Raw genomic sequence first — 21,256 nt, forward strand, 5'->3', positions numbered from 1 at the left:
GCCAAACGAACGCCTGCTGCGTTCTGCTGCTGCAGCCGCCTACTCAAGTTTTTGTCGTATGCTAAGCAGAGTGATGAGTTTTTCTAGAACGACAACAGCAGACAAGAAAGGGTGGCTGTGTCAACCTGTGGTACAATTTGATACGACTGGTTTTGGTATCACAAACCGTTCCGCTGAGGGACAGCCGCAGCCTGTCAAAGAGATCCATTAGTGGTGCGTTCGACTTAAAAATATACTATCTTTGCATGGAAGCTATTGCATAAAACACATCAAGGAAGAACCGTGATAAACATCTATTCGTTAAATGGCATGCAGCTTGAATTAATGCATGCGATTGGGTAAAAACAAATTCGACGTGTTTACTCGAGCCCAAGATGAGACGAAAATACTTAATGACGTAGTGTTTTTCGTCAGAGATTAAAACTTGAATTTTGCAATCAAACATTTCTAAATCGTATGAACATGTTTTTACCCAAGATTGCGACGAAGTTTGCTCAAAGAAAAATAAACAAGATTATTCTTATAATTAAACGATGCCAATTTTTTTCAAAAATAAAGAATAAGGTTACGATTTATTTGTTGTGAAAATAAATTTTATTGTAGTAGTCCATGGAGGTAACTATATTTGAGCTCGCTTTTTTGTTTTTCAATCAGGATTTATCTCAAATACGGAAAGCATCGCTTAAGGGGCCGGGGAAATTGCGATCGCTAATCATATTCTATTCCATTAAACGGGTTAAACTCGAGTATGTGCGTCGTGAGTGGGCCGATCCTGGGAAGGAATGTAATGGTCTTGAATATTTTTAGAGGTTTGGCTTGGCCCAACACACAGGCTACCGCACAAATTGAGTGGCGACAACCTCTTGGGCCCGATGATGAGGAAAACCTGTAGGATCGTTATGACAGGAATTCGTTTGATTTTACGAAGTAAAAACATTGTTCGTTATACAGTTGTGAGTTTTCTAAACAGAACTTTCGAGGAACGCAATTTACGCTGGACAATTAGGAAATACGTTGTGATTTTAAACATCAAATTTTAAAATTGATTTTGGATTAAAATATACTATGATAAATGTACCGTATGTTTTGATTGCTTATAAAGTTATCTATGTCGACCTGTAGGTTCTCTGTTATCCTAAAATAAAGCTAATCGATAGCATCAATAAGACAAAATAACTTTCCGTTCGTCAATCTGTGCCCACCGTTTTTAGTGAAGAGCAGTGTTACATCAGAAATGTATATATATACATCAAAAATGCGCTATAATGGTGGCATAAGGGCGCTAGTGAGTTTGCAGGACTCTGTGTCCTAGTGTTGTCGGGCACGTTTTATGGCACATTTCAAATGTAGTGTGGTACTATTGCTAGCGGATGGTGCTATTTGCTGTGGGTGAGAGAAATAGAAGTTAATAGTTTTCTTGGACGTAGAGTGCCTCACAACTAACCGCACTTGGACTACACTACTACGGAGTAGAAGTACGGTAGGAGTGTGGATGCATCTATTCGTCTTTTTTTTCTCAACACTGCTCGTCATAGACAATAGGTTATTCCTATAGCGACGGTTGGTCGTCGCCGCCGCCGCCGCTATTAATGTCTTGTGATGGCCGCACTTCTGCCGCTTTGACCACCGAGTCTGCGCTGTTTCCGCTCACACCGCTGCGGACGAAACAGAGTAAAGCTATCTGACTGTCTGTCTGTCTGATCTTGCGTGTGCGTGCCAGCCAGCAAGCAGCCGAACTCGAGGCAGCGAGCTCCTGCCCGGTTCGCTAGCTGTTGCTGGCGCTGCTACTGTAGCAGTGTTGTCGGTGTGTTGATGCTCGTCGAAAGTGAGCACCACAGTGTGTCTGTCCGTCTGCTGAGTAGTCCCGGACGGGGGTTGTCGCAGCAGCCACTGGACAATCAGCGCTGGCTGGTAATTTCTGCTCCATTGCAACGCTGCAAAGCAAACTGTGCACCCTCATGGTGCTCTCGACGGAACTGGCATAAGTAATAGGGGGCAGCAGGATCCATTCAGGATTGGCCCGTTGCCGTCCTAGCGGCTACCAGCTTCCTAGGCCCTAAATTCTGCTAAGTTTGCCCCTGCTGCGTTTCAGATGCTGCTGTTGTATGAGTTTTGTATGTAATATGTCAGTCAGCCAGCCCTTCTTCAACCGTGGTTATGCAGAAGTAGCACGGCGCATCATTGATGAATAATCCCCATAAGGCAAACGAGACGCAGTAGGCTATCCGAGATCAAGTGAGTCTACGCTGACACGTATGGATGACAACAGCATCAGTACGAGTAAAAATAAAAACATCAACGTCCAAGGGCATTATAGCGGCAAACAGACAACGACACAGATCCGGACACACCGACATCGACCCACAAAATGGTACAGTTCCAACAATAACAAGTCCACTCCGATGTTGGTGAACACGCAGCGCAGTGACGGGCTGGAGTAAACAGTGTCGTGTGAAGCGTGCGATTGAACTGCACTAAATGAACTAACCCCAGTGAAGCAGCGGTGACAGCGTACGAGTGCTGGAATTGGCGGAGGGCCCCTTTCTTCCAATGCGGCCGCCGTTGGGTTTCGGATGTTGCTCCTTTTACTGCGCCTGTCGTGACCGCTATCGCCATAAGCTCGCTTGTCTCGTGAAAGAGTCGCGTTCGACGTCGTCGACGACAGGTCGTGCCTCTTATAGTACCGTTCAGCAGAAAAATGCGCTGGAGGTGAATTGCTCAGGAGGAAACAAAGCCGTTAGTAATTTCTGATGTAAAACTATTCGTACTACTGTTACGCTTGCTGTTCTGTTAAGCTGTAGCCAGACTGATTCGTGTATATAACACTGTCAAAAAATCTCCGAAGTCCGAAGATAGCTGAGCGCTAAACTGATCTGTAATAATAATAATAATATACAGCTCTTCGACGATCGGCTGTGCCTGTTCTAAAGAAGCAGTACTGTTTACTATAGACATTTTAGCGACCCTGCGTATTATAGTCACTCAATTACATATTGTTGGTAGTCACGGTCATTTGATGCATGTGCTGTGATTGCGACTATTTCGGGTGCTTTAACCGTGTGCTGCTGCTATTACGATCAGTATCGGTCCGCAGCATGCTGGGGCCATCTATGTACAGTGGATGTGAGCTTGTAATGGTAGAATGATCGAAGTCCTACTCAACTCAGCAGCGCTCAAGTGGAGCACGAGCAAAAACGAGTAGTTTTGTTGCTGCAATTCCCTATCGAATTTCTACTGCAGCTTAAGTATTTCTTCTTGGCCGTAAAAGTACTGCTTTTAAGTTTTCTTAGTCATCACCTGTTATCCGTCCAATGCTGATACTAGCGACAACCAAACTGTAAGTTGATTATTACAGCAAGACGAGTGTACTGCTCTCTTCCATTGCGCTTTTGATCAACACCTTAGAACTTCGAACCCTAAGTTGAAAGGAAAAGGGAAAAGACCATCGACAACTTTGTTCGTCATCATCGAGACAAACATCTCAAGGAAAAGGCAAAAGAACGCAGGCTGATTTGTAACTGGGTTACCATGTGAATTCCCAAAGGCTGGAAATGTCAACACCGAACACTGGAACTACATATGACAGCTAATATACATCCACTATCAATATTAACGAAGTCAAGCTAAACAAGCCTACACAATTGCTGGGTAATACATATCTGTCATTTATCATTTTACCTATTTCTACTTTACAGTATCTACTCCCCTGTAATTGTGAGGGGATTCTTAACGGTTCACGTGGCGTATTTTGCGTTTGCAGAACCTGCCGTGGTTGGACTATAAAAGCATGCAAATTCAGGATTTTGCTTATCACTCAACAAGTTACCTTAAATCATCAGAGGGCTAAATTATAGTTCAGTACTACTAAGAACGAGGGTAGTGAAAAGCGCGTGTTTGTGCGCGATTATCCGAGTGTAACTGTCTACGCAAGTGATGATCGTAACGATGATTATGATGATGATGATGATGATGATGACATAGATGACGTTAAGGCCGCTGCAACTAGTGTCCTTTGTGTAAGTGATTCGGTAGTTTAAAAGAAAACAACGTACGTGAAACCGGCTAAATCGAAAGACAACAACGTACCAGTAATTGTGATCATCAGGTCGGAAAGACAGCTGCCTCTGGAGCATTCATTGCGTCGGTTCGCGTTTTAAAGCAGTGATATGCACCAATAAGTGGCAAATGGTTGGCCAATGACTATCGTTTCTGGCCACAAGCAAGTTGACTTACTTTATACTGTAATGGGTAATTTTATCTACTATGTTGAGTAGAATCAAAATATTACCTCATCATTGCAGACTGGAAAACTAATAACTTCCTACAAAGTAAAACGTTATGTTGGACAAATTTAGGGGATGTAGCGATGGGTATAGTTTACAATTTTTGGACGAAGGAGACAGATAGGCTGTAAAGCCCACTGCGGCTGATCAAGAAAGAATACGAAAATTTACAAATGTTTACCAGAAAAGTATGGCGCTTCCTTCCTATAATAAATAAATATCGCGCACCTGAGGGGAGCGCAAATTCGTGGTTAATGACTGATCAATTTTACTGCAAAACGGTGACTATAACAGTGTTCAATTATCAGTTACTTTACATAATCAAAGAACTTATCCGTATGCTGATGCCAAGTAAATACATCACTCCGAAACCATAGACATAACGCTCGTCATTGTGTGATATCATAGCGCCGGTGGTATCAATAATAATCGAATTAACTGACCATTAGCGTCAGTAAGCTGATTTAGCAGGTATATTTGACAGGTCTCGTCCACGTCGTTGCGCGAAGCTTAAAAAAACTGCTCGACTTCACTGTGTCATGCAGAGGCTGACCATAACAAGTACAGAACGGCGCACGGCATAGATGTACTAAAGTAACTTCATAATCACTGATAGTCTAAATGACGTCTAGCCAGTGGTGAACTTCAGGCGGGCTCAAAAGAATAACAAATGCTGCTTGGACAATAATGGTAATGTGAAGTTCTTCTACTAAGTGAGAAGATAAGAATGCAATGCAGCTCTGTGATTGCGGTGTTTCCGTACCGGTTTTAATTTTTGTGTCGGATACTTTCGATAGAAGTAGAATTAGTGACCGATTCCAGCACTTGAAATTGCTGTAAAATTGCTGGGTAAAGAGGCCTCACGTCAACACCTAATATTCATTGGACGATGGATAACAATCTGGTCTTGGTTTCCCCATTCAAACAAACTGGACTCTCTAGGCTACAGCAGTGATCGTAACAGACGAATAAGAAAACACTTTTAAACGCAGTTTCTACGAAAACGTGCACAGGTAGATCAAAATCACAAAGCCATTCATTACATACATTGTTCAGGCGAAATATAAGAAACGAAAACAATCAAATCGAATTTACTTTATATGTTTCAACAGTACTCGTAATAACAGAACCAGAAGAAAAAAACAGAGTAACGAAGACGAACGGCCGCAGTGGGAAATCGAACTCCATAAAGTGTGACAGTGGGAGTGTGAAAAAATTGTTTGCGCAAGTAACGTGACGATGGCCTCGGTAGTGAACGGAACCCCCATTCCTACGAATGATGATCTTGTGCACGGCGAGGTACGTAACTTTCATAACTTAATAATAATAATCATAACACTTAAAGTGCATATCTGTAATTATGTTAATTTGTTAAATTAAACTTATATAGCACGATCTATTGCCTTGGCTGGCTCCATCTCGTTTACTAGTACAGTATTGATGAAGTATAATATTTTTCATATGCCCCAAGAATCGGGAAAATACACGGCGGATAAGCATACAAATCCATTAAGTTGAAAGCCAACGGAGGAAAGTTACTAAGACTTCCTGTCAAGTTTATAAAATTACTGGGGTCGCCACATGCCTATATATTGTTACCTTAGTTATACATACGACTGCGATTCGTAGTGCATTAATAATTTTTAACTAAAGAGCTTTTTGCCCTTGTCCTTAGTTGAGTTAGACAACATCAATAAGTCAGCAACTTGGAACTCGTTTCTCGTCATAAATAAAATATTGTTTATTGCACACTGCTTTAGCGTTCTGGCGAGGCATGCAATAGATCAGAGTATAGATTTTAGAAGCTAAGTTGGGACGACATATCGCGTGTGGATGATATAAATAATGAGAAATTAATATATAGATCATAAAATCAAGAGGCATCAGCATTTAAGATCTTTAGTGCATATAGTACATCAAATTGCAAAATATGGGTGACAAATATTAGCTGTTCTTTTTACTGTAGAGCTTGGTAATTAGAGAGCGAATCAAGTGTGTTTCTATTACCTGAATCGGCAACGTGAACGTTCTGAATCAGCTTACCTAAATAGAGTTTGTGTTTGATGATCCCTTACGTGTAGCACCTAACCGTGCATCAGGTGCTAAATTGCTCATTTAAAATTTAATCATCTGACGCACAGCTAAGTATTGTAAGAACTAAGTACTATTATTTTATGTTTCTGCTTTGCAACGAAGTAGGCATCAAGTTGAAAAATATGATTTAAGCATTTAAAAAACGGAATATAAAATCGAAATTCGAAATCAAGCACATAACTACCATATTATCAGGCTGTTACAGAATGCGGCGAACTCTGAAATTGAGTAATTTTTTAACTATGTGCCGTCTGCTGCTAAGTACCCCACATTTCTAGACGCCTGTGAGTAAACACTGACGGAGCACCTTTTAAACTCGAATATCAACGCTCAGTAGTTAAGTTTTTGCTCCTCGAAGGCCACAGCGCCGCGGAAGTTCGTCAAAAATTGAAGATAGAGCAGTGCGAAAATGGTGCAAACGTTTTAAGAACGGAGATTAGAGTGCTGAAGACCACCGAGAAGATGAGCAGATGTCGAAACCCGAAAGATAAGGACACATTACACACAGAGGCTCTGCTTTTGTCTAAAAAAGTCTAAGGGCTTGTCGGCCAAAACTGGCATAATTATAGCTCAAAACATTGTAAATGCGGAATTCCATTTCTGCAGTAAATCCACTACAGGTTAGTAACGTGTAACGTATTCCACGTGCAATTTGCAAAACTTTAATCAACGAACAACCCGTCTGAAGCATATGGTCACCATAGAAAAGACATGGTTCAATCTTTACCATCGGTCGAAGAAGGACCAAGGACGTGAGTGGCATTGCTCTAGAGAGAAATTGAGTTCGGTGGGAGTGTCGAGTAGTTTCGGACCTAAAACAATGGTAGAATTTGTCATTGGTAGAGTGGATATCAGAAAGATATGCTGACACTCGCCGAAAGTGAAACAATGAATGCGGCCCGGTACCCCGTTTTCCTCCGGAGATTCACGGCCGTTGGCACGACAATCACAAATGCGCAGCTTGGTTACTTTATTTTTAACGTTGGATTCAAATTTCTTATTCCCTCGACCTAAGTCCGTTTGATTACGGGACTTTCCATGACCTAAAAAAACACTAATGAGCAAGCATATGCCACTAGTTATTTACCTTGAGAAGCCATAAAGAAATTACACACGAAAACTTGAATCGTGGATGTAGATTTGTCTAGGTGATGCCAGAGCCCTAAGATAAATGTATGAAAAATAAAGGAGGGTGTTTCTAACATATACTAATAAATAATCATCATTCTAGCCTAACTAGTTCAAAGTTACTAAATTTCAAAATTCGCGAAATTCGATTGTAACAGCCTAACTTTATAGAAGCTGGAAAACGCTTGTTTTCGGCGGATGCAGTGTCACATTTAAATTTTTAACCTCGAACCACATCTTTCATAACAATAAATAGCATAACCAATAACTCTCTGTATGTTTTAGGGCATTCTATGTTAGCAAAGCATGCGATATCACCAGAATTATTTGCTGATTACTGGCGACTGAGTACATAATTTTCAACTACTTCATCAAGTATAAACGGTGTTGACGTACTAAGCATTAATTATTTACAAATAAATTTTTAGGAGCAGAAGTCGAATTCCGTTTATGTTAACGCGCGCATGTTTAAATTAGGCAGCTTGCTTTAAGAGTAAAATTATTGGCTGAACCTGCTCGCCTCTACGATCAGGCCATGTTAGAGTATCCCTAATCGTAGAATATGAACTCTTTAATTTTTATATTTAGCAAATAAACATATTTTTAAACTAATACACGTTTTCGCAATTCCATTTTTTTTGACATCGGTCGAAGTATTAATCTTATTAAACGATTCTCTTCCCTATAGCTAAAGAACATCCGAAATATGATTCGGCTGACTCAGACAAACTTGGAGATGTTGAATCAACGCTTCTCCGGTTACCAGCACCCGCCTTCCATCTATTTACAGGTGATTTTTCCTTCTCCAAATATTATTGTTAGTAGTAAGTGTGTTACTTAGTATTAAGGGAAGTAGGAAGCATTTTTTACTTTGCTATTTAGCAATCTAGTAATCGATGTTTGTCCTCAAAATGGTTATTCTAAAACATGCCTTTCGTCAGCATCCTTCATTTGAAAAGGAAATTTTGGTGTCATGTCAGTGTTGTTGTTATTTACGAGTGTGCGCTCTACAGTATTCTTATTTTTTATAATGTTTAATACAGCCCGAAGGAAGCATGAACGCTCTGCGCAAATGGGAGATCAGGAGGAGAGTCACTGAATACCAACGACGTTACGTTGGAGATCGTGATTTGTGATAGCTATTATATTATGTTAAAAAAAATCTTGATTGTAGTTAAAATGTGAATAGCATGTAGCTTCAACAAAATGCGCTTATTTAATCAAAGACGACCGATTTTTTCGCGCCATATTCTCTCTAAAGTAGGGTACATAAATTAGCCGCGATTTGACCTCCTCTACCAATGAAATTGTTTGAAAGGTAATATCGACATAATTTATACAATAACTTGCCGGCCAGCAACTGGTTCTAAGTTGTTTTATCAAACAACAAGAAACATTCCTTATAGAAAACTGTGCTAGAGGAATTCCTTCCTCCGCCGTCTTTGCATTAAGGCTTCCTAAAAAAAGCCGTTGTGTTGCACAGCGCTTGAGACATACAACATTGCTTTAATTTAGTTATTATAAAATTTTTATTCAGTAATGAAGGTAATTAATGTAGTCAATAAGCGTATAAATGGGTTATAAACATTTGTGCAATGCTTTAGGAATACGAGTACCTTACGTCAAGGCTTGATGACTTTCAAAGTCGTGAGCAGGAACTTCTTGACGCTCTTGGAGATCCTTCTACCGGTAGTAGTTCAACAGCAACAGGTGAATACGATTTTGTACATAAGGTAGTATACAATCGATATTAGAGTTTAAAAAATCCTTAACGAAATGCTCCTGCAATGGACGCTTTGGTCGGGTTCTAGCTTTACACAGGCTTATGTACAAGAACATATCTATGGGATAAACGATAGTCATATTCGATTGCTCCAAGGCTTAAGGTGTGGCATTTAAATATAATTTCTCTTTATAATTTCCTTTCATTTTCAGCTATAGGTGCTAGTGTTACCAGTAGTATTGGAACTAGCAGTACTGGGTACTCGACAGCTTCTGGGGGTACCGGGTCGTCATCTTCTACGGCGTCTGCAACAGCCTTGTCATCAACTTCTGGGGCTAATTCTGCAGTAATGGGTTCATCTTCGGCGTTCAATGGAAACCAGAGTCCTGATGATACTAACTTTGCCGCGGCATTGTTAGAAGGTGAGTTTTGAAACACGGCAGACTCCTTAACGCAAAGCTTGTTATATATAGCATAAATATTAGGCAATTTAACCATATATAGCGCATATAGCTACTCGCTATGATAGCCTCATCTAATCAATGGGTAGCGCGGTCAGTGGGCATAGCCTTGATATCATATTGGCTTACCCGTATTACAGGTGGCGTTGCCAATTCCATAGGCGGCCGAGGCGGGGCTACCAGTGGAGACGGCGGAGCGCCACGATCGCCAATGCGAAGCGTCGTTCGGATCGAACTGCCTAACGCTCAGCACACCACAGTACAGGTATGGAAGTGAAAATATTTACAATAATAATTATGCCATACCATTAACACATGAAACGGTTACGTATGGCTCGATGTCTACCAATACAGTTTTAATTAAATGGTGTTCGGTTAAATATTACAGAATAACAGTTTAGCTGCCAGATGCTCGGCATATGAGCGTCGCTATAGGCTGTACTTCCAGTTTTTTTATTGTATCTTCTTAGGTTCGACCAGGCCAGACTGTCGTGGAAGCGTTGGCAAAGGCGATGAAGCGACGTAAGTTAAGCCCTGAGATGTGTCTCGCATACAAGGCGGATTCAGGAGAACTTGTTGATTGGGACACCGATATGGGTGCACTCGGAGGGGATGCTGAGCTTAGCGTACGAATCAGGTATGAAGACAGGTATAATATAAACCGCACAGCTTTAATGAAATATATGGAATATGCATCCAATGAATGTGGTAAATATGAGAACAATTATATATTTTCATTATTTATTATTTCCAACAGAGATAAGTTCCCGGTTACCACATCGATATCACATAACTACGTCCGCAAGACGTTCTTTTCGTTGGCATTTTGCGAGTGCTGCCGAAAACTTCTATTTCATGGCTTTCGATGCCAGACCTGTGGCTACAGATTTCATCCACGATGTGCTGACTCCGTACCAGCGTTATGTCAACCACTTCGAGTCGACCAGCAGTATTATAAACAGTGAGTGTACCTATCAGTTTTCCATACGTGCAGGGAGAATCTGTATAATTATATATTTATCTAATCCATTTAATATATATATATAAAGAGAGAGGGACGCTCATCTAAAGTGGCAATTTTTCTCGTGAATTGTTTCTAATACCGTATCTAAACAAGAGCAAATTCGACGAAATGTGCTAGAAGTATTGTTTGAAAGAAATATTTATTCAATACAACCACTACTTACTGCGATTACATCTTCTATTCGGATCTAAATCGGGGTTGCTTCAAATGTTTCCGTTGTAATTCTGAGAATGCTTTCTGGAAAAAATAAATGAGCGAATCCACGTTGACGTATCGAAACCCACTGGACCCTCCCTCAAAGTTACCAACCGGGCTCAGATTTGGGCTGGTCTGCAGCAGCTTGTGCTTATTACACGGCATGCTTATATTTTTATACAGCTAATTTTGAACTAATGGGCTAGCATCAACCACTGCACCATCTTGCTGAAAAACGTACGGTTTTCTTTCGGACACTTTAGCTATCCGCAGTTATATAACAGTTTGTAGAACACGCAAATAAACACATTCGCTTTCCTGGAAGAAGCATAATAGCATGGCGTCTCTTTTAGTGGACACTACGTTCAGAGAATCACCGTTAGCCGGAAATTTGCTTTTAGCTATAATCGGAAGATTATCAGAATCGTAAGCAGGTTAGCCTTCAATTTTTCGACTGAATCTTTTATCGACAATAACTATTGTATTGCGAGAAAAAAATTTCAAGACAACTTACTGCTTTATTTTCGAGAGAATTGAGTAGCAAAAAAAAACGATATCTTAGTTTTATTGCTTCCAAGGAACATTATGGCACGTAATGTGTATCTGAAATCTTCTTCAACAATCCATGACAACGTACGTTCACTCATGTCAAATTTATTCACTAACGCCTTCACCGAAACAGAAGGATCATAAGTTATGCACTTGTGGAAGGCGGCAATTAACTTTAAAGTTTGCTCTGTTTTTTTTGTAATGGATTTTTTGTTGTGCTATGCTGCAACTTAGTGTTCTGTTTCTTCTGCAACCACATACTCGTCTGCGACGCGGTAAGCTTTTGATTTGGGGTGAGCCAAAAAGTTTATGATTTCGGTGGTGTCATTCCGGGGCGTAGAGGCTGAATTCCAAAAACGACGCATTGTTACCCGTCACGGCAAATTTGTTGTTTTGCTGTAGGAGGAACTGGCTCTCGTATGGTAGGAGGAATAGCAGATGAACGCATGCCCTTTATGACAAAAAAACTAGCCAAAGTTTGTCCCTTCTTACGTTTCGTACTTTGTATATGTCTATTTTTTTCGGCCTCGATGTAAAAGATTGCACAAAAACGCCGAACTGAGTACATCACCCTTTGCAAGTGCTAATGGAGATGCAGTTTATTTCCTGAAACATTAAAGGTACTTTCTTAAACTGCTTTTTTCTGGTGTCCACAGTTTATTAGCAATGCAAGACGGCGTTGAGCCACCCCCAGCGCATTATAAGCCATTCATCGAAGAGGCGTCATCCCCGCGTGCGATTCCAGGCGGCGGCGCTGGCCGTGGTGGAGATCCGCATGAAGGCGCTGCAGGAGCACCCCTTACTGCTCAACGGGAGCGGTCAACATCAGCGCCGAATGTTTCCTACAACATGGTGAACCAGGATTTCTCTGCTGATCTGTCCAAATACAAGTCACAAGTCTACTCATCACCAGGTGAGCACAGACACTTATTCTAAGCTTGCTTGAAAATTTTTCTAATGGGTCAGCTGGTGCATTCAAATACAATACCTATTAGTACTTTCTGCTAGTTGCTTATGTAATAAGGAACATGTCTATTGTACGTAAAGAGAAAAGGCGTGCCAACAGAGTCAGGAAAGTTAGATGGTTTTGTTAACCTAAGTTTTTATTATCATTTACATGTCTAAACGTTGTAAACTATTAAAGAAATGTAGAAAAGTGGCCTTACAAAGCGCACAACCTATGATCTTCTTTCACCGTGATTTTACGTTTTCACGCAATTATTTATACATAAAAGCTCATAATTTACTAATAATCACCATATTTGATCTAGAGTTGATTTTAAGAGTAATGACAGGTATAAAACACTTGAGAATCTCTATACGAATTATTTTATTCTTATTAGATACGAGGTGTGCAAGAAATCTATTAGCAAGATCACATTGCATATCCAGGATGGTATTAAATAACGGGGATATGCATCAACAAAACAAGCTATTAACGTTAAATAAATGCGAAATGTTCCTTTTTTGTTGAGATTTTTCACATTGTTAGGCTTTGAATAGCCCTATGGTACTAGGATAATTATATGACTTTTTCGTATTGCAAATTGTCTTTGGTGATTATGTTCTGTTTTGCTTGTTTGTGTTCTTTGGTTTTCCAATCTTTGCTTTTTTTTTTATTGTTTGTTTTGCTGCGTGTTGTTGTTGCGTATGTGGCTGGCTTCTGCACCTGCCCGCCCCACCCTACCTGGCGTATCATCCTGCAGAGAATTCTCCTCCGATTGCGCCGCGTGGCCTTGCTTCAGCATTCGCTACGTCAACTTGGAGCGATACAATCTCATCAGCCTTTCGCGGCCATCACCACAGTAATAGTCAGCACAGCTCGACAAGTTCACGGAAACCCAATAACAGCAACAAACACCATAGTGTCCATTTAAATTCGCCCCAGCAGCAGCAGCAACAGGCGTCCTCGTTGCACAGTAATTGCAGTTGTGTTTGTACTTCTGCTACTGCCACAGGCAATAACAATATCACCTGCACAGGCAACTGCACAACAAGCACAGCATGCTGCAATTGTTGCTGTGGTTGCAGCAATAATGGCAGCAGCAGCAGCAGCAGCCATAGCCACAATAGTAACATCAACATATGCAGTACTAATCATAATAATGGTAATAATAATTACAATCTCAACGGTAGTAATTCCGCTTCACGCGCAACTTCAGTAGCTGAACACAGCGGTATACCAAAGCAATGCCTAAACGACCCGAGCAGCAGCGCGCAGTTACACCCATCAGTTGCTGGTGGGGGAACGACGATAGCGCCGACACAAGCTCCTATGAGCTCCACACAGCCGACACAGTCTTCTGTGAGCGGGGGTGGGATTAAGGAGTTAGTAATGACTTCCCTAAGAAACGGCGGGAGTAACATTACCAAAATTGCCGGTGGAAGTAGTTCTGGATCAAACTTTGCGTACAACTCCTTGATGGTGGGGAGAAACTCTGGATTGACGACAGGAAGTTTACGACAGCATAATCGTAAGAGCGGAACCTCGTCGAGTTTCGGACGGCGGACAGGACTTCAGCGACGAAACAATTCATCAGCGAGCCATAACGATGTCCCTTTGAACAGTCACAGTAACAATAGTCGCTATAACAATAGCCGTAGTAATAACAATAGTGGGAAAACTGGTGGCACATGGCAGCTTGGTTTTAGTAGCATAGGTTCGGGCTCCCAGTCATCTCGTCATCACCTCAACCATTCAAATCATCAACAGCAGGCCACAACGTTACACAGCAGCTATTCGGTTAACCGAGGTTTGTTTTCGTTCAGTTTTGTTGAACCTATTCCACTTGTCTTGTTTTTATGGTTTTCGATTGGAGTTGTGTTTTTTTTTTAATATCGTGGCTCGATGCTGATCATTTACGTGAAAGAAACGGAGTTTCATACCATTCTTGCCCAGGATATGTTTGATTTGCCGACTAGCTATTTTGTGTTCTGCTAGCTTAAATTTTGCTTGATACTACACTGCGTTGCATTTCTGATGCCGGAGTTCGTGACATTTTAAGCTAGTGGCGAAAGGCTGCTTTTACCACATCCGGCATGGTGGGCTATAGAATCATTAAAAATCAACACGATAATCGAGCAGTGAAAATTAAAACATGATACACATCAACATCCTACTACGATTCTGTAGAAATGTTACTATACGAATCGTTCGAGCATAAAAGGGCGCTCAGCTTTCCCGATCAGTCCTAAAATTCCTTAGCTTTCCGATAAGTTGCATGAAAGCGGGCAATCAGAAATTAACTGCTATGTCACTAACAGCTGCTTACTTTCGATCATTTATTTTAGTGCGACTTACTAAAATGTATTTTACTTCTAAATTAGTTATTCTCGCTATTGAAACCAGTCTGAACTACCTTGGATCTCCATTTAATCGGTATATAGCTTCGATTAAATGTGGCCCTGCATCTTAGAGATAGGTTTCTTGATTGATTAGACTATACTACTACAAAAGTTTACACTGACAGGTCGAGTGTGCTAATGTTTGCTTTTAAACCAGCGTCAACGATGCGCTTTAATAACTTTGTTTAAACGACATTGGATTTCTTGCTACGCTTTCGCTGAAAGCACAAAGCAAATACGATTAGTAAAATCCTAATTGTTATATATACACTGCAGGTTCTGGTTTAGTGCCGCCGCGTTGCTCACAGGTATCATCTGCCTCACCTACTAGGACGCAAAGTGCTCAGGGTTCACCGACGTCGTCGCACAAGACGCCTAGACCACGGGCCCGCTCTGCAGACGAATCTTCGAAAAAGGCGGTTAACCAGAAAGTATGAAACGTTTATATGTAATAAAGAAAAACATTATCAACTAATTTTATTTCTTCTCCTTGTCGGATTAATTTGAATGATGTCGGTCGGACACAATCGTTTGTTTTGTCGCAACAATTTAACGTGTATTTGTCGTGAACTGTTTTAGTCAACGCGTGAATCAATCGAGGACTGGGAAATACTTCCCGAGGAAATCCTAACAGGTCCTCGTATTGGGTCGGGTTCCTTTGGAACTGTCTACCGAGGCCATTGGCACGGTCATGTCGCCCTCAAGAAGCTCAATGTCACAAATCCAACCCCTGCACAGCTTCAGGCCTTCAAAAATGAGGTTAGTTCATTTTCAAGTAGCAGATATGCTTCATTCAAAAATGTTGAAAATACACTGTCTTATCTACGTACTACATGCTTATATCATTAATATTGCCACTCTTATTTATATCACTTCTTATTAGGTGTCGGTGCTACGCAAGACTCGGCATGTGTCTATCATTCTCTTTATGGGATGCGTATCTCGGCCTCAATTGACCATTGTGACGCAATGGTGTGAGGGCTCATCGTTATACAAGCATCTTCATGTTCTTGAAACAAAATTTGAGATGCTGCAAGTAATCGACATTGCTCGACAGACTGCCCAAGGCATGGACTATCTACACGCGAAGAACATTATCCATAGAGATCTCAAGTCAAATAGTAAGTTTAAGATTTGTAGGCTAGTTACCCATGTCTAATTTCTTACATCTACGGCTATTCGGTTGTACGTACGCGACTCGATAAGCGGCATAAAATGATAATGCCAAAACCCGTTAATAACTAAATGTTGTTTTCTCTATCTTTTGCGTAGATATCTTTCTTCATGATGATTTGACTGTGAAAATAGGGGACTTCGGTTTGGCGACAGTGAAAGCGCGCTGGAGCGGCTCAAGTCCATTCTCTCAACCAACAGGGTCAATCCTGTGGATGGCACCAGAGGTTTGCGTACTTTGATTACATGCAAATATCTTCTTAACAGAGCAGCGTTTGAATAAATTGCTAAGGAACTCAAAGGTGGATGTGCGCTGATCAACTTTCGATTAGAGTTTATGGATTTTCTCACTTGGCAGTTGACTGTATCCTGGAAAAGTTCTCTTTCTGGCCATCATTGCTTCTGCGTCGTTTAGTAGTGCACTGTAGCGGCAAATCAAACATCCTATCGTACCTGTTGTTTCAGGTGATTCGAATGAAGGATCCTGCTCCGTACTCCTTTCAGAGTGACGTTTACGCGTTTGGTATTGTCCTGTATGAACTTGAAACTCAACAATTGCCCTACAGTAATATTAACAACAAAGACCAGATCTTGTTCATGGTTGGCAACGGTTTTCTTAAACCTGATATGGCGCATGTTCGAAAAGATGCACCAAAAGCTCTGGTGCGTCTCACTGAGGATTGCATAAAATTCTGTAGGGATGATCGACCTCTGTTCAGACAGGTGGGTTAACTGTATATGGTCCATCTAGTTTATTACAAACCTCCGTGTATTCTCTCTCGTGCATTAATACCTGTGTTTAATAATCTTGTGTCAGTAAACAATGATGATGAATGAGCTTTAAAAGCTCTGAGGTAGAATTTTACGACGTTATACCTTAAGGCTTGGCTGTTCCACATATAATTTTTTTTGCCTAATCTGAAATGTGCTAACTCATTACAGATCTTGGCATCGCTGGAGTCTTTGATGAGGTCATTACCTAAGATTCATCGTTCTACTTCGGAGCCGACTTTAAATAGGACGCATTTGCAGAGTGAAGACTTCCTGTTTGCCTGCGCTTCACCAAAGACGCCATCGCAGTTTGGAAACCAGCCAAGTTTTACCTTCTTCTCTGCTACCGGGAACTTCTAAGCCGAAAGTGTATACAAGAGCATGTAGAAGAAGTCTAAACAACGCATGTAATTATTCCATAAAATTTGCCGTTGTAGCTACTACAGATTTGCATTAACCTAAAGAAAGGCAAAAAAGACATCCATTGATGTTGTTATCAATAACATTGTTGAGCAGAGATCAACAGAAACTATACAGAAGGTTAATACATTTAACATAACAACAAAACGCAGTGATTTCAATATCAGTCATTGCTCCACGCTTTACGCTCCGTGAATCGCGGAAGCGTCAACATTTTTTTCCTAACGGCAAACCTAGCTATGATCGTGCTATGGAGCCAACTGTTTTACCTAAGATGAACAACAACTTCGCCAATAATATGTGAGATACAGGGTGTAAGTATGCATCCTACACCATCTATGTCTATGTCGAACACTGACTGAAGGAGCTTCGTTCTCACGAAAAAACCCAGAATGGTGAAATAGAGAGTCGGATCTAGCTGGTTTATTACATATGTGTATAAATAATATTCTTGGAATTCTAAAAACTAGGCGGAATATATATGTGTACATACATAAAGAACGGCGCTGCTATATGCGACAAGGCTTATATGGGCCATTTCATTTTTTTATGCAAGAAAACGTTAATTTTTAATTTCATTATTATCAAACATTCTGAATTTTTCAGATGTACATGGATCAGTACAATGCAAATTTGCGTTAATGGATTTTTTCGTTGCACGAATTTCAAAAGTGGGGCTATATAGGTCAGCTCTTTTTTCGCATTTCACTGAACAAATGACCAGGTAATTTTTTTCTCTAACATAGTTTCGATATTTTCAAAGCAACATTTTTAAAGACATTAAACTGATTTATGTTACGTAATCGCCCTAAGGATATGGGTCAGAGCGAGGTGGGGCTTTATGGACCACTGCATTTCGAATACACAAGAAACAGGATGCTGACGATGCTAACTTTACGGAGCAGTTGAAAGAAGTAAGTGGCCTTAGAGTACGACTCAGCTTAGCAAAAGTGCGTATATGCGCGTGTATATGTATATATGTCAATTTAAACTAAGGCATCGTAGCTTTGCACTCGTTGTACTACATGTCAACACCTATTGCGGATGAACATACTCATAGATTAGAATTTGCCACGGATAATTATTTGTACCACAATCACACATAGCCATGGTAGTTATACAAGTTTCAGTCTGGTCAAGTTAGTTTTCGAAAATGATGCGCGCTGTTCTGTTTTTTCTTCCCTCCCAAACAAAATGCAACTTGTAGAGTCTCAGTACCTAGACTATTCCAAAAACAGTAAATTTAATGGAATTTTGTCACATTACGTAACAGAACTTCATGTGGGTTGCCAAATCGTAATTTTTGACTTACTAAACGTTAATTTTCGATCTAACTAGACAGTAAATGATAGTAAATAAAAATCATCGGCTTCTCTAGTCATAATCATAAGCCTTTCTTAGAAAAGAAATATTTCCTTTAAGCTTTGTTAAATGACAGACTTTCTCGCACAAAATCATTAGTGGCCCATATAGCCCCACTTTAGGTTAATTATTTATTAAGGACATAAGTGTTTTTGAGTGAACTTTTCTTGAAAATGAATGGATTGAACTCACTCAGTTACATAATAGAAGAACCTTTGACGAATATACTGATATCATATTTTTGTTTTCCGTTATAAAGGTTGTTTTTAACTGTAAAATTTGCCTATTTAGCCCTACCCTCTTCTCTCTCTCTTTAGATTATATATATATATATATATATATATAATATATATATATATATATATATATCTAGTAATATTAAATTGACTAACTTCCACTAACATTATGTAAATTTATTAATAACATCTATGTAGAACTACCAAAAACAATAATGATTATAGCAGATAGGTAGCCAAAGCCGAGAACAGACAGAATCATTAATGACGATATCGAGGCACCTGTTTAAGGTCAGCAGTAAAGCACATGCTGCTGCCTATTTGGCTATTTGTGGAACATTGGAGTGATTTCCTGAAGGTGGTGGATAGTGTTGGAGTAGAAGCAACGCGGCATTGTTGACTTGGTAACCTTAGATCCGTTGATATCATTAAGATTGAATACCCATTATGAAGAACAACATACATACATGTGGAGTAGAGAATGGCTTAAGTGCACGATATATATATATATCGGTGTCTTAAAAACAGGAGCCCGACTAAGTGATGTGGTGATGGTGGAACGGCATTGTATGTAAATAGTATACTGGGCGAATATACGGCGGCTGGAAGACTGCTGTCTTGCGGTAAATGCTATTCGATGAACAAGGTGGACAGAGGTGGAAAATGGTGCAGAACGGAGCTTGAAAAACCTGGAAAATTGTTGACGTCAGTCTCATTTGCAAAGAATGAAATGATACGACAACATCAGGACATCTTTGCATCGATATAAACGCTCCAACGGAGTGCAAATTGCTTTATATTAACGCTCCTCTTTATCGCTATCGGGCAAGCTAACAGCAAAGCAAGCGTTTTCGGTTACCATTGCTATTACGGTAACGAACAACAAGTAAAACAGAGGATAGCAACGTCCTAAGGATTTTGAAGCCTAGCAAAATAATGGAATCATTAACCTGGACTCATAAAGTGGGTGAATACTGATTAGATAAGGAAGAAACAGCTGCCATATATTGAAAAGGAATCCTATTTGGTTTTTTCTTTAAGTTAGGCGTTAAGCCGAAGAAGTATAAATGAATGCTTTATGAATACGATAATATCAACCATCAAGCCGAGGTTTAATGCAACAGCAAGTAAAGTTCGAAATTTATTGGTTATCTGTTAGACCAGCCGGGTACTCGCAAATTTTTTAGGCAATTAGCCGTGATAGGTATTGTGTGAAAGTTTATCCCCGCTTGAAGTTTTGCATCTTTTATCATGAAATCAAGGCATATTCCCTTAGAAAAGGTTTTTCCAAGATTCTTCGAATGTGAACATATGCTCTCGAATCCCTGAATCAACCTGAACTTTCCCAGATTGAGGGTCCGAAGTAGTTATCTCCCGAAACAAGTGTTATCTAGCCAACTATGTTGAGCCGGCGAGAAATGACGAGAAATGGGGGGGTGTACGATAAACGAACGAAGTGAGGTTTTTCCGTGAATGGAAGCGATTCAAAGGATTAGATGCTTCTGAGGCTAAGAAAACGCAAAGGACAGAGGACCCATTTGTACAGATTTATGATATCTTGCATTGACATTTGTATAGCGCAAGTGCTGTAAGGTTGAGTACACGAATGATATATAAGTAACACTATTAACAACAATAATAATGATAAAATAAATCGCTGAACTAAAGCCCAACGTGTGATTATTATTTAAAGGCTATAAAAAGGGTTGAAGTTAAACAAGCAGAACCTTAATAAAAAAAATAGCAGCAAGAACAATTGAACCATTGGTAATTTGGAAGATGATCTATTTGATATGTGGGTTGATCGGCTATAAAAATGCCAAGTTTCTACATAATTTTCGAAGTTCTCAAAATGCAATTTTAGTATAGTAGGAAAAGGTCTAAAAACTGAACGCTAACAGAACAGGAACTGAATGCAATGTTAGGCGGTAATCATAATTTTTATACCAAATGACTTCATTTTCGAATTCTCATTTTAAAAACGGCCAAGTATTCTCTATTTTCTGCTTGGCATTCTCAGTTTCACAAAGTACAAACAAAAGTTCACAAAAAAAAAGTTCTAAAACAGAATTAAGGAGGTTTCCAATGTCCGTCGGAAATTGGTTCACGGTTGCAAAAAAAATACAGAAAAAAGCACTCCCTGCTTTCTTGAACTGTAAACTTGCTTCCTCCAAAACTATAAATCTACCTGCTTTCTGACTGTAAGCCTATTAGGAAATTGCGTTCATTGCGGTTGTTTTTATCTAGGTGGCTCCCTCATCATGTCATAAGCCAATGCGAATTTTTTTTCAAACCATTCTTTAAGCACAGCACTTTTTCGGCAGGATTCTGTTAGTTGCTAAAAAAATGTCAAACGCAGCTTGTTACCTACGTAAGCGACAACTATTTTCAAATAAAACCTAATAAAGTGTGCGGTTTTGAAATTGAGGAACTAAACAGAAGTTTCTAGGTTTAAAAACACTATATCCTATGAACTAAGGCCCTGCATTACA

At 40.0% G+C, this 21,256-nt stretch overlaps 1 protein-coding gene across 3 annotated transcripts; it reads left to right on the plus strand.

Annotated features, from left to right (window-relative positions):
* Positions 1-97: 97 nt before the first annotated feature.
* On the plus strand, positions 98-20,431 carry Raf (serine/threonine kinase raf oncogene). 3 transcript variants are annotated; one of them, XM_022854012.2, is made up of 16 exons: positions 98-2,736; positions 5,396-5,582; positions 8,194-8,295; positions 9,110-9,215; positions 9,441-9,650; positions 9,830-9,954; positions 10,160-10,326; positions 10,447-10,650; positions 12,114-12,370; positions 13,164-14,210; positions 15,079-15,233; positions 15,382-15,561; positions 15,686-15,923; positions 16,075-16,202; positions 16,441-16,698; positions 16,918-20,431. In XM_022854012.2, the coding sequence occupies exons 2-16, from the start codon at positions 5,523-5,525 to the stop codon at positions 17,104-17,106; spliced, it is 3,426 nt and encodes a 1,141-aa protein (XP_022709747.1). In that variant the 5' UTR covers positions 98-2,736; positions 5,396-5,522; the 3' UTR covers positions 17,107-20,431. The 3 variants fall into 3 exon arrangements, with proteins under 3 accessions (XP_022709747.1, XP_086829455.1, XP_086829456.1); XM_086973329.1 differs by having other exon boundaries at positions 13,164-13,376; XM_086973330.1 differs by lacking the exon at positions 13,164-14,210.
* The last annotated feature ends 825 nt before the right edge of the window (positions 20,432-21,256 follow it).

The sequence above is a fragment of the Varroa jacobsoni genome, unplaced genomic scaffold (genome assembly GCF_002532875.2).
Source record: "Varroa jacobsoni isolate VJ856 unplaced genomic scaffold, vjacob_1.0 contig02482, whole genome shotgun sequence".
Classification (NCBI taxonomy): Eukaryota; Metazoa; Arthropoda; class Arachnida; order Mesostigmata; family Varroidae; genus Varroa; species Varroa jacobsoni.

Bases quoted from the DNA above. Each gene is read 5' to 3' on its own strand.
- Raf (XM_022854012.2), top strand. From the start codon at position 5,523: ATGGCCTCGGTAGTGAACGGAACCCCCATTCCTACGAATGATGATCTT. The intron at 10,327-10,446 runs GTATGAAGACAG...TATTTCCAACAG, and splicing joins GAGCTTAGCGTACGAATCAG to AGATAAGTTCCCGGTTACCA. The intron at 15,562-15,685 runs GTTAGTTCATTT...ACTTCTTATTAG, and splicing joins TTCAGGCCTTCAAAAATGAG to GTGTCGGTGCTACGCAAGAC.